The sequence below is a fragment of the Misgurnus anguillicaudatus genome, chromosome 9 (genome assembly GCF_027580225.2).
Source record: "Misgurnus anguillicaudatus chromosome 9, ASM2758022v2, whole genome shotgun sequence".
Lineage (NCBI taxonomy): Eukaryota > Metazoa > Chordata > Actinopteri > Cypriniformes > Cobitidae > Misgurnus > Misgurnus anguillicaudatus.
This window is the reverse complement of record NC_073345.2, coordinates 34,752,260-34,765,236: the sequence shown is the minus strand read 5'-3', so window position 1 is coordinate 34,765,236 and position 12,977 is coordinate 34,752,260. Positions and strand designations below refer to the sequence as shown.

At 37.9% G+C, this 12,977-nt stretch overlaps 1 protein-coding gene across 1 annotated transcript in view; it reads right to left on the bottom strand.

Annotated features, from left to right (window-relative positions):
- Positions 1-9,261, bottom strand: part of loxhd1a (lipoxygenase homology PLAT domains 1a) — a 37,058-nt gene extending 27,797 nt beyond the window's left edge. The window contains exons 1-4 of the mRNA XM_055180955.2: positions 8,339-9,261; positions 4,830-4,944; positions 836-916; positions 505-689 (exon numbers count right to left, since the gene is read on the bottom strand). Of these exons, the coding sequence (XP_055036930.2) occupies positions 505-689; positions 836-916; positions 4,830-4,944; positions 8,339-9,023 (1,066 nt within the window). The 5' untranslated portion in view covers positions 9,024-9,261. The remainder of the gene's footprint in view (positions 1-504; positions 690-835; positions 917-4,829; positions 4,945-8,338) is intronic.
- Positions 9,262-12,977: the final 3,716 nt, after the last annotated feature.

Below are 12,977 nucleotides of genomic sequence, written 5' to 3'. Positions count from 1 at the left end.
TAATTTGAATCTAATCAGTATTAGCGATAGACCGATATATTGCATTGGCTGATATATCGGCTAATATTCTGAAATTTTTTATCGGGATCACCTGATCAATTTTTCTGTCAATTAACTTAGTTGTTCCTAATAAAACCAGACTGTAAAATGACCAATCATTAAATTTTTACACCTGTTACACACAACAACACTCTAACATAGAGCAAAGTCTTATTTATAAAGTATAGGGAGGTGTCAGATTCATAGTTCATATGTCTTAAAAAAGTACCTAAAAGTGTGTTAATAAATATTCTGCACAATAAATGTTTGTTTTACCAATTTTCTGTTTGTCTCCCATTTACTGTAATTACATTTGTGTTATATCAGTCATATCAGTCTTGCTTTCTCAATATTGATATCGGCATCACATATAAAAACATATCTAAAGATAAATAAAGATTAATTTAACCAAAAACCAGGTTCTTTGCATATGCTATTGTACAGTATATACGAATAAAAACATACGTTTGGGAATGTCCATGGGGTTAAGGCTGCCCAACAGGTATCGAACGGTAAGTCCATCCCCCTCTTCTCTGCTCAGCCAATTATTGCACGCATAAAAGAATCGGAGGTGTGGCCTGTTCATGTCAGTCACAATGACCCGGTCCAGGAACCAGCTGGCACTCATGCCCGTGTTATCATGCTCAATTCTACAGCACAGAAAGACAGTACAGGTGTCAGGTGTGCCAAGAACTAGTACCTAACTAGAACTAGTAGTCAGTCACCTGTGTGTGGATGCAGTTAGCTAAATCTGTCTTTATTTGTTATTACATTAACAAAACGGTACTGTATATACCTTATCTTTTTTATTGGCCCAACATTGTGTGTTTTGATCCGAAAGACGTCAGTCTTGTTTTTTTCAAAAGCAGTTCTGCTCCTGGAAGAAATAGAGATCAACTTGTTAAAGAGGTGACAGACGATTTCATTTGACACTCAATCAATTGTCCATCTTTGAAATGTTATCTGACACTGACTATTTGTGTGTGTGTGTGTGTGTGTGTGTGTGTGTGTTTGTGTGTGTGTGTGTGTGTGTGTGTGTGTGTGTGTGTGTGTGTGTGTGTGTGTGTGTGTGTGTGTGTGTGCGTGCATGTGTTTGCGTGCATGCGTGCGTGCGTGTGCATCTGTTACTGTCAATGACCCAAATATCTGTCTACGGTCCCTTGCGCTGGCTTCTATAAAAAGCATATCTCTAATCAAAATGCATGAATTAAAAATCAGCCAGTATGAATTACAGATGCACTGAGACTGCCAACCAGCTCACACGCACACATTCACTGAAGCAGTGAAACACACACCTCACCTGTGATCAACACACTTCTGATGCATTACTGACAAACTCGGGAACACCGGCAAACTTTGGAAATGATGACATTTAGACAGACTCCAGGATTCTGCTAAATATTATCTCAATTCCAAAATGTTGCATTCTGACTGTCAGATTAAATTCCAAATACAATTCAATTCTATTTTTCTGAGATAATCTTGAATAACAAAGTCAATACTAGGTCATATAAACCTTAATAAAAGTTTCAGTTCCTGACTTTCTCACCAGAATGTTTCTTAAAGGGATAATTCACCCACAAATGAAAATTACCCCATGATTGACTCACCCTCAAGCCATTCTCGATGTATGTGATTATCTTTGTCAGATGAACACAGTCAGAGTTATATTAAAAAATGTCCTGGCTGTTTCAAGCTTTATAATGGTAGTAAATGGTGCTTGTGACTAAAAGTTCAAAAAAAAGTGTTGTTTTCATTTTTATTGAAATTTATTTATTTTTTTAATAAAACCTTTAAAAGACTTTTCCTTTAGTCATAGAAGTAAAAATAGCAGGCTTTTAATTGCTGTAAATGTATAAATATCCTATATATTCATTGTAATCTCATAAAATAATGCATATTTCTAACGCGCTCTTTAAATAACAAAAAAAACATATTGCGCCATTGACTTTAGAGCTGTTTTTTGTTGGTCAATGGCGTAGTCTACTTTAGTTGCCTCAAAATAGCAACGCGCCAACCATGTGCCTGAACACACCTCGTTTTCAGACCAGAACGCCCATGGGCGCAAATTGGGCGCAAATGCAACAACGTGGCGCTAAACGTGAAAATGATAATTGCGCCGGGTTGAAACTAGCAAAAGACACTTGCGTCACGCACTGCGCCGGGTGTATGATATAGCCCCAGGGGTTAATAAAGGACTTGATTTTGTAATAAAAATAAAAATATTTAAACCTTTCACAAGAAAGTGCATTTCCAGCATATGATGTAGCATACAGTGATGAATGCAGAAGCACAGAGAGCAGAAAAATACAAATCTAAAATGGGGATTCAAAAAAAATGTGGACGAATTTCGATATTAGAGAAGAGGATATTGAGGGTTTCTTGACCCAGCCCTACCTGTTTGAACCATAGTACACCAATCAACAATTGTTATAAGAAAAGTTATATGCTGGATCTTGTGAATGTGCGACGCCATCAATAGCTAGTTATTTTAGTTTGTAAAGTTTAAAATGTTGATATTGATATAAAATATTGATATATAAAAACAAATTGATTGCCCTCAGAACTCCTTTATTAACCCCTGGAGTCATGTGGATTACTTCTGTAAAGGATGGATGGACTTTTTTGTGCTTCAAATCAGAAGCACCGTTTACTACCATTATAAAACAGCTAAGACATTTTCTAATATAATTCAGATTGTGTTCACCTGAAAAAAAGAAAATCATATACATCGAGGATGGCCTGTGGTTGAGTAAATCATGGGGTACTTTTCATTTTTGGGTGAACTATCCCTTTAAATAAGTTTCTGAAGCTATAGATACTTTGACTTTAGGAGCTATGAAACATTGTTAAATATTGTTATTTAATTTCTCTCTACACACTTTCTGAAAAAATAATTCACCCCCCAAAAAATAAAAACTGTCATCATTTACTCACCCTCATGTTGTTTCAAACCTATATACCGTATTTCTGATTTGGAAAACATAAATGTGAATAAATGATGACAGAATTTCTATTTTGAGGTGAAACCTTTTTTCTGTTTTCTCTCCTAATGTTTTTGGAGTCATTATGCAACATAAACTGTTTGGACATCCATCTGAGCAAATAAAAACTCTCTCATGAGTAATTCATTTCCCAATTATGCACTCATCAGGATTATTGATCACTACAAAGAGAGTTTTAAAAGTCCTACTATGGCTGCACTCATATAAAATCAACGCACATACATAACATGTTATATATGTTTGTAGATTTATATGAGTAACCAGAGCGGGTGAGTACCCCCTAAAAAATGCTAATAAGTTATTTTTTAAAGGATAGTTGGGTCAAAATGGGACAAACCCAACTGTTGCATTAAATTAACCCATGCAATGCCTACATTTGATCCAACCATGGGTTAAAAATAACACACAACATTTTTTTAGAGTGTAAGTGAATTAACCCCCCTTGTATTTCGGATCAAAAAGGAAGTGATGTCATGTGACTTTACATTCTCATTGGTCCAATGAGAAAGTCATATAAATCTCTTCCCTTTGTCCAGATGAATGTCCACCATGATGCTGTATAGAGGAGAGCAAATCCTGTGCTTTACCATGGCATTGTGGGTAATGGATGAGCCGAGTAGCTCTGTGATTCAAATTCACCTGAATAATCTTACACTATCGAAACAGCGCTTGTGTCTCAAAGTGTGTTTGCGTGTGTGTGGGAATGTCATGATAAAAGCCCTCAGGATGCTCTCTTGTACAGCACTGTGTGCAAAATGAAATGAAGATAAAGGAGGCCATGTTAAAGTTATACCTCCTCTCAGTGCTGTAGATTGAAGAAAATACAAAATTAACATGAAAATTAACATCACAAAGAGTTCCCGAGAAACCCACTGCACCGTCACGCTCAACGAGGTCCTCATGTCCTCATCTTTTATGCAAATACTTGATATCATTTAGATGCTAAAAGAGTCTGAATATAACATGGCATGATACAGAAAATATAAAATAACAATGTAAACAAATTTGATATTATCATTATACACTGACATACTGAAAAATACTGCGTGACCATACGGTGCCTTAAATTGGTCTAAAAGGAAGTGCAAAATGACTTTTGCATTGATCTCCTTTTATAAACATAAAAATTATGAAATTACTACTACACGACCTTGGAGTTTTTTTTTTTAAACAGCAGGTAATTCGTCTGGTGATTTTTACACAGGTGGAAGGAAAAAAACGCTGACATTCTGTATTCGGACGGCAATAAAAACAATTACTGTCCGAAAATAGGGCTTTAACCATAATAAATGATAATGTTAACATTTCTATTAATAATAAGCTTTAACAAATAATGCATATAAATGCATGATCGCTATCGGCCGATAAAAGCACTTTTCCCCACGATCAGACATCGGCCACAACAGAATTGCACTTTGTTCGCTCTGCACCATTTAGATTTCATGACATAACTATTTGAAACAAGTAGTAAAAAGCAAAACTATCAATATCTATCAGTAATCGGTAGATGTCATTCTAAGTAATCAAATATCATTATTGGCAGAGAAATGTTGTATCTGTGCTCCCCTATAAAAAAAAACATGCATGATGTGATACAGTTCAAAATATACTCATGACAAAATGCATACTATAGATTGAAACTACTGTAAGTCACTTTGCATAAAAGAAAACATCTGCCAAATGCATATATGTAAATAAGCATCATTCGTAGCACCAATAAGTATTCACTTGAAGCTGAAAATTTGTTGATGAATGAAACCAAACCAAACTTGAATAATAACTCACTTGCTGGCCAGATGAACTTTGGGAGTTACGCCAAACTCTCCATACATTGTGATGAAGACGTTCGCATCCGTCCCCGCCCCTTTAACATCACCTGTGATCGTCACCACCTCGTACACTGAAGGGAAAGTAAAACAATAATACCTGACCTCCGAAAGCATCATGTTTTCATTTGCATTACATTAGGGGGGTGTTTACGTTACATTCTCAGGTATGTCCCGTAACCCAACAGCAACCTGCTTTTCTAAACTTACCCATGCTTGTATAAGTTGCATTGTTGTAAGCAATATCTCTGTGACTTACCCATGTTAAGTGAGTGAGACCACGACATGGCCCTGATGGCAACACGTGACCTGTACCTGTCACTTCAAGACACTGAGACAAACAAATGCATGTCTTCACCTCAGGAGTAACATTTACATGGGTTGTTTCAGTATCAGTCATGATGTCAAACAATAGATAATTATGAATTATGAATTAAGAAATGAACGTATGACCAATTAGGAGTTCGAACCCTTATTAAAGAGGCTATTACATTGCAAAAAACTACTTTATTTTGTATAATACAATGAGTTTGCATGGCTTTTGGTTAAAAACCAAAAAGCCCAAAATTTGAGACCGCACAGACAGTACACATACAACAGCGCATGCACGAGAAAATACTGAGACAGGACACTCCACTACAAACAATTAAACAAATGCAATCGACAGCATTTGCACACACACTATCATCTTTTTTTCTTTTATTTTCACTTCTTTTAAGAACAGAAAGCTGTAGAGCATTTTCGCAACCATAATGTTTGATTCATGTTCTTTGTTTTCTTGTTGTTTGTTCTAAACTGTAGGGGTGCGCGGGGCAAAAACTAACGCAGGGTTAGTTGTAACACAGACTTTTTACATTGTTGCACAAGGTTGAGCCTTTTTCTTTTCGGTATATTTATATCTCTTGCAAATTATTGGAAATGTATAATGTTTTTATAATGTATGTATAATGTATAATGTTTTTCAAGAAAGCTATTGATGAACGAGTGTTTTGGTGGCATGTAAGTACACTTTTTCATCATATGTTTTTTTCGGTTTCTAAGTTAGGTGTGTTAGATACCAAATCCAATGCTATGTCATATTAAAGGCGGAGTCCATGATGTTTGAAAGCCAATGTTGATATTTGAAATCACCTAAACAAACACGCCCCTACCCCAATAGAATCTGGACCTTCTGTTGATAGACCCGCCCCACACATACGCAACCCGGCATTTGATTTGATTTGATTGGGTATAAGTGTGTTTTGGTAGACGGCCCGTCTAATTTTCCAAAGCGTTTTTCAAACATCGTGGACTCCGCCTTTAATCAGAGTCTTGTTGACTAATGCTGCGTTCACACCAGCTGCGAGAGAGGCATTAAGCGCGAGTGATTTCAACGTTAAGTTAATGTGAAGACGCGTTGACGCGCGTCTGGAGGTCTCGCGGCGCAATTGAGGCGTTTAGCGCGGTACGATAAACACGGTTCCGCTTCATTTGCGTGTCTAGTTCACGCGAATGGCGCGAATTGAGCATCTGGGGTGGTGCGTGCGAATGCTGTTTTTTGTGCATTTTGTGTTTGACGCGAATTTGCGTCTAACGCCCGAGTTGAAAAACGTTAACTTTTGCAGATTTTTGCGGCACGTTAACAAATCAGAAGCCTGCTTGCTGCTGTGGCGGCAGCCCCGCCCGGAGTCACTCATTTAACACGGAGGGACGCTTGATATTGTTCATGAGCAGTCACCCGGAGCTATACGACGCAAGTTCTTATTTCTATAGAGACAGGAATATAAAGGATATAAACTATTTTCTCCCTATACTAAGGTGACCAAATACAAACCGGTAACTCTCTCTATGAATGCATGATCAACATCAGCCATCTTGAAAACAGACAACCGCATCGCACTTGCCACTCCCACAAGAAGCGGATGTCAAATGCTTGCTTTTTGTGCGCGTCTACTTCGCTGTAAATGCGCAAATGCATTCAAAATGTTCAAGCGACAAACTAGACGAGGTAGCCGCAATTTTGATGCCTCAAACGCGGCTGGTGTGAACCCACGGTAATGCTGCGTCCAGACCAACGCGTAGAGGCGTGAAGCGTGAGGGATTTCAATATTAAGTCAATGTAAAGACACGTTGCTAATGAGGCATTTAGTGTGGCACGGTAGATGCGATTTCACCTCATTCGCGCATCTAGTTCACGCGAATGGTGCGAATTGAGCGTTGCTGTAGGAAATGCGCGAGTTGAAACATTTGAACTTTGGCGGAAAAACGTGCCACGTTAACCAATCAGGAGCTTGCTAAAGTAGTGACGTGATTATAGAAAGCGAGCAGAATCGCAGAAGCCCCTCCCATGACGCAAATTTCCGTGTGAATATCTCAATAACTAGAATTTCATGCGCGTCTTTCGTAAACTCAAAATGTTTAAGCGGCAAACTAGACGCGGTAAACGAGAATTTGACGCCTCAAACTCGGCTGTTGTGAACCCACGGTAAAACATAGCATCATTTTGAAACATGTCTGCAGCTCTTAGCAACTTTTTTGGTGGGCTTGAAAATATTTTGACCCAGCGGGGTTAATTGTAACGCTGTGTTACAACTAACCCCTCAGCACTTACGATAGGAAAACCGCTAACATTAATTCTTGCCGTTGCTACACACAAATGATTGCTGGCTGCCAACAAAATAAATGTGCCTGTCTTATCATCATGTGTCAGATTGATTTTTGTTCATATCTTTAATATTGATTGAATAAGTTAACGTCAAAGATTGAAATCATAATGAAATGAATGGCTAAAATCAGACTTTATTCAGATACAATTTATTTTTTTAAAAATGAACAGATGACACTATACAATACACTCTTAAAAATAAAGGTGCTTCACAGTGCCATAAAATAAAAATGTTGGCCTTTATCATCTGAAGAACCTCTTTTTCACAAAAGGTCCTTAGTAGTAAAAGTTTTTTTGGACTATAAAAAGGTACGAAAAAAACGGTTCTTAAATGAAATAGATTGAATGGTTCTTTGGGGAATCCAAAATGGTTCTCTGCACTGCTGTAAAGAACTTGTTGTAGCACCTTTATTTTAAAAGTTTTTGTGGGCCTCCAAAAGCTTTTCCTGGATCAATGCTAAACAATAACCTCAACCGCCTGACCGCCCCTGACAGCAACACGCTGAATGAGCTTTTGAAGGTTGCATGAAAAGCCAGATTAGGGTGTAATGTTTCATGCCATAGAGAGGTGGCCGTCTGATTCAAATCCATAGCTGGCATGATGCCCTGCTGCCAGGACACTGTAATAATCAGCCAGTCACAACACACTTCTAACGTGCCAATCAGAGGTCTGTCGGCCAAAAACAAATCTGGAAGCTTCTCTAAGCCAACAAGAGTTTGAAACTAGATGAGAATCTTAAATGTTTTAAACACAAATGTAAATGCACTAAATTTACAGAGACTATAAAAAAGTGAATCATTTATCCAGAGACTCTTTTCTTTACCTTTCTTTTTGTAGTATTCATCATCTTGGTCGTCCGATTCTTCTGTATGATAGTTCAATAACTCCTGCTGATAGAGCTCGGCATAGTCCACATGTTTGACCTTTGACTTCTTTCCCTTTTTCGTCTTCTCCTCGTCGCTGTCCGTGCCTTTCTTTTTTTTCTTATCCTTCTTTTTCTTCTTCTTATCCTCCTCTTCCTCTTCCTCTTCTTGCACAGCCTCCTCGTCTTCATCTTCCTCTGCCGACTTTTTCTTTTTCTTCTTGCCATCTTTGCTCTTCTTCTTTTTCGACCCCATGTCGTCTTCACCTTCTTTGTTATCAGATGGTTTACTTTTCTTTTTCTTCTCCTTCTTCACCTCTTTTTCGTCCCGTTCCTCATGGCAGGATTTCTCTTTGGTCCGTTTTTCTTTTTTGATGGGTTCATTGTTGTTTTGTTCGTCTGTCGCATTGTGGTTTTCGGTCACCTCACCATCGCTGTTGTTTTGAAGTTCCTTTTTCTTCTTTTTGTCTTCTGTTGTTCCGCTCTTTTTTCTCTTCTTCGTCTCTGTGATGTCCCCAGAGTTCTTCTGTCTCGTTTTCTTATCGTCTACGTCCCTCTTACTCTTTCCTTTCACCTTTGGCTCCTTCTCCTCTCCTTCGTCATCCTGTTCTTCGGTTTCTGTCGTTTTTTTCTCTTTTGTGGGCATCTTTTATTCATCCGAAGAGTGGCAGGGTGAGGGTGAGTGTTTCCTCGCCGTCTGAGGTGTAAGGTGTCTGAGCCGTCTGACCTGCGGCACCGAAAGGCCCCTGCACGCAGCTGGAGCAGGGCCTCAGCTCAGAGCCGGAGGCTCCCTCGCGCAGGTCCTGTGATGCGGTGAGCGTCTCATGAATAATTACTTGATGAAGAGTGATCACATGATCTGTAAGAGAAAGCAAATGAAAACGGAGAGGACAGAGATAAAGACAGGTGGGGTGGGCCTTTACACCCTTTTATTATTTATGGTCTGAGGATCGATTTACTAAAGCACGGCATACGTTATAGCACACACATAAAACTATATATATATGATATATACATAATATGTGTGCGTGTTTGTATGAACATGTAAACAAACTCTCTTACGTTATGACAAATACATTACAGCATATAACAGACTTATTTATGGATACTAGTGACACACAAACAGATGCAGAGAAAGAGAAATACCAGAAAGAAGATACATCCAAAGAGAGGAAGAACAGATAATTAAAGACACTTCACTTACACCTGTAAATTATTAACAGTGATTTCATTAACACAAATAAATAAATGAGTGCTCCTGGATTAACATGGTCAAACTATTTAACATTCTTTACCCAAAGTATGCGGTAAAGAAGATCAGGCTCCTTATCCAAGCAAATTGCCATCTTGCTTAAACCACGTCTGGAAAGAGTGGCTTTAAAACACATAGAAAAGGTCTAACATAACATAAAACATTAAACAGAATAGCAAAAAATAGATTTTAAAGGTTTGAAGAAAACGTGGGTGATGTTTGACTGTACAAAACTGACTGTCACAATGTTCAGGTGTACCCCACTTCAAAAAGATCACACATACTGATAATTCATACCTTAAATGCATTGTACGTCACTTTGTATAAAAGCATTCGCGAAATACATAAATGTAATGTAAATGTTTTACCATAAAAAATCTCTAAACCAATACAATTCCCATTATAACCATTAAATCTGTGAGAGTATCTGTGGTGTTTCTGTTGTATTTCAGCAGGGTTTTTAGGTAAGTTACATCAAAAGAGCCTGTTAAAAATACTGTGCGTTTATATGTAGTACAGCACAGTCAACGACTGTTGTTTTTATTGTGCTTTATAAATAAATTTTGCTTTGACTTTTTGATTCTGATTTGAATGAAAACCACATTTAGTGTTAAAACAGATACAGGTGTGTTTTTAAGTCGATAGGTGTGTTCGACTTCATGCGGCGCTGCGCAGACCGATCGGCGGCTGACTTGAAGCAGTGCATTCCGGTTAGTAATTTTGTCCGATTTAAGCTGGCGCTGCAGGCACGTGACTGTGTCATGTGGTTTTTAAGTACCGCGAGAGCGGTTTGAGATCAGCCGCCTGAGTAAGCCAGCGCAGTTCGCGAAGAGGAGCTGCACGGGCTGTAATGACGACACAGCTGTTTCACGATTGGTCGGATTCACCACATGACAACAATCAAGTGTATTTCGTGTTTATTTTCACGCCCTCAGTTCCACAAATGCTCACAAATCTGTATTTTTATAACAGTTAAAGCTATTTTCATGTAGTCGCGATGTTATATTGTGTCATCTTCATCAAAATAAAATGGATAAAAAACGTAGACCCCACTACATTGGTATTTAAATAATATATGCTTATGTTGAACTCTTTATTCTTGTAAAACACTGCTGTAAGCCTCTTCAGTTCCACTCATGCTCATACACGGACATTCAAAATAGTATAATTCACTTTTTATGTAGTTTACATCTTACAAATCATGTTTAATGCGATTAAGCAAGCAAACGGCACGTGATCAGCCATGCCTGACGTAAATGCAGCAAGCTACGGGGAGCACAGCGCGTCCGACTTCACGTCTCCGTTTTCAGCTCCTCCCCGCCTGCACGCGGCTAATCTCGCCGATCGGTTACATCCAGCCACAGCCGATGTCGAACACACCTAACATCTTTGTGACGCCTGGTAGATGATGTAGGAGGCTCTTTAATGAAACAAATTAAATAGTGCTTGTGTGTTTACTTACCGTTATGATTGTTTAGCAGTCAATCTTTAAAAATATGTGTTTATATGCTGTCTGTCAATGACTGCACTCGTTGGTGAACGACGTTGGTGCATTGATCGCTGAATCGTATGGAAACGGCGCCGCCATATTAGACCGGGCAAGGCTGTCCTGTAAACACGTGATCAGATCATTGATCATATTTTGAATATGTTGAGTTTAACATTAATGATTTTAATGTGTAAATTCGTTTCAAGGTGTGAAAACAGGCAGCCTTGCAGTTTGATAACCTGATGAGATGATGAGTCAGCTGTGAATTGGCGTAAAGATCCGCCTCTCTGGAATTGTCATTGGTCGACGGATGCCTACGTCAGAATGAGTGACAGACTTAGCCGCGTTTGCAAAGCGGTGCTTTTATTCATCGTCTTTTGGACGTGATGTCCACATTAATAAACTTAGGAAATTACAAAAATCATATTATTGTTATTAATTTGCAAAAATAACATGATGGGAATAAATAAATAAATTATATTATTGTTAGTATGCTCAATTTCATTCATGCCCCATCACAAAATTACGAGCCCGTAAAAAAAAACATGAGGAAAAAAATTCTTCCTAAGTTCTAAGATTTTTCTCTTTTAATTTTTTTCTCTTTCAAAAATGTTTTTCTCTTTGAAAAAATGTCTCTCTATCGAAAAAAAAAACATTCTTTCAAAAAAATTAAAAAACTCTCCAAACGCTCCATTCTCTCCATTTTTTTTCTCTTTCAATATTTGTTCTTTTTTAATTTTTTATATTTGATATGTTATTCATGCTGAATGCATGTGTTTTTTTTTTGTTTTGTAAATCTGTAAATGCATGTAAATCTCTTTAGAAACACAATATAGTTTTCTATGAAAGTTTTTCTGTAAAATTGATAGGAAATTAGCCTACATTAAAACAATGAACGAGTAGGGCATGTCCTCACTAATATAGGCTAATGAAACACAAGTGTGTATAAATAAGAAATTCTCTTGAGACGTCATGTTAATGCCAAGCTCCTGCCATTAGCTTTATTAAAAACACTTGATACTGCTATCATCTGATAAACAAAGACACATTTCTCTTGCACAACACTTACCAACTGCCCACACCATCCATAACTACTGTAGTTAAAACATGTGTAACTTATTTTAGAAACAAGTGAAATACATGAAATGTTAGAAAACTGTTGAAAAGAGAGCAATTCACAATAGTTTTCCTTTTCTGCCCCAAATATTCAGTATATTGGTTCATTTCTAACCCTGTGTTTGAATACATTCAAATATAGCATTGTACATCTCATGACTAATTTACATTTACATAAAATGTGTTTTTGGAGCAACATGAGGATGAATAAACCATGACAGAATATTATTTAATAAACCTGTTCATTTTGTTTGAGAGATAATATATTAGCCATCAACATTACTGGTGTAACTTGGTGTAAATGCAGCTCTTGATGGGTGAGCTTTATTTGTATCTGCATTTATTTGAGAGAAAACTGACATTAGTTTGTACATTGCCAGTTTCACGTTGTCAATTCTGCTCTGATCTCAACATAACACCAACATAACAGAGTCCAGATGTCCACCACCAACATTAATTTACACATTAAATTAATGCTGCGTTCCAGGCAACCTGTAACCCGTAACTCACGACTTCAAAACCACGAGTCACGACTCTGAACTGGGAGTACATCGATCTAGTACGAGTTCACGAGTGGGAAGTCACGGGTTTGACTGCCGTTCCAGTGCACTTTCACCGGTAGAAGGTTGTAAAAACACGAGTTACAGGCTGCCTGGAACGCATAGGGTCGTAAGTCGTGGTTTTGAAGTCGTAACTCATGGGTTTAAAAACCTGCCTGGAACGCAGCATAAGTACAAAGTTGT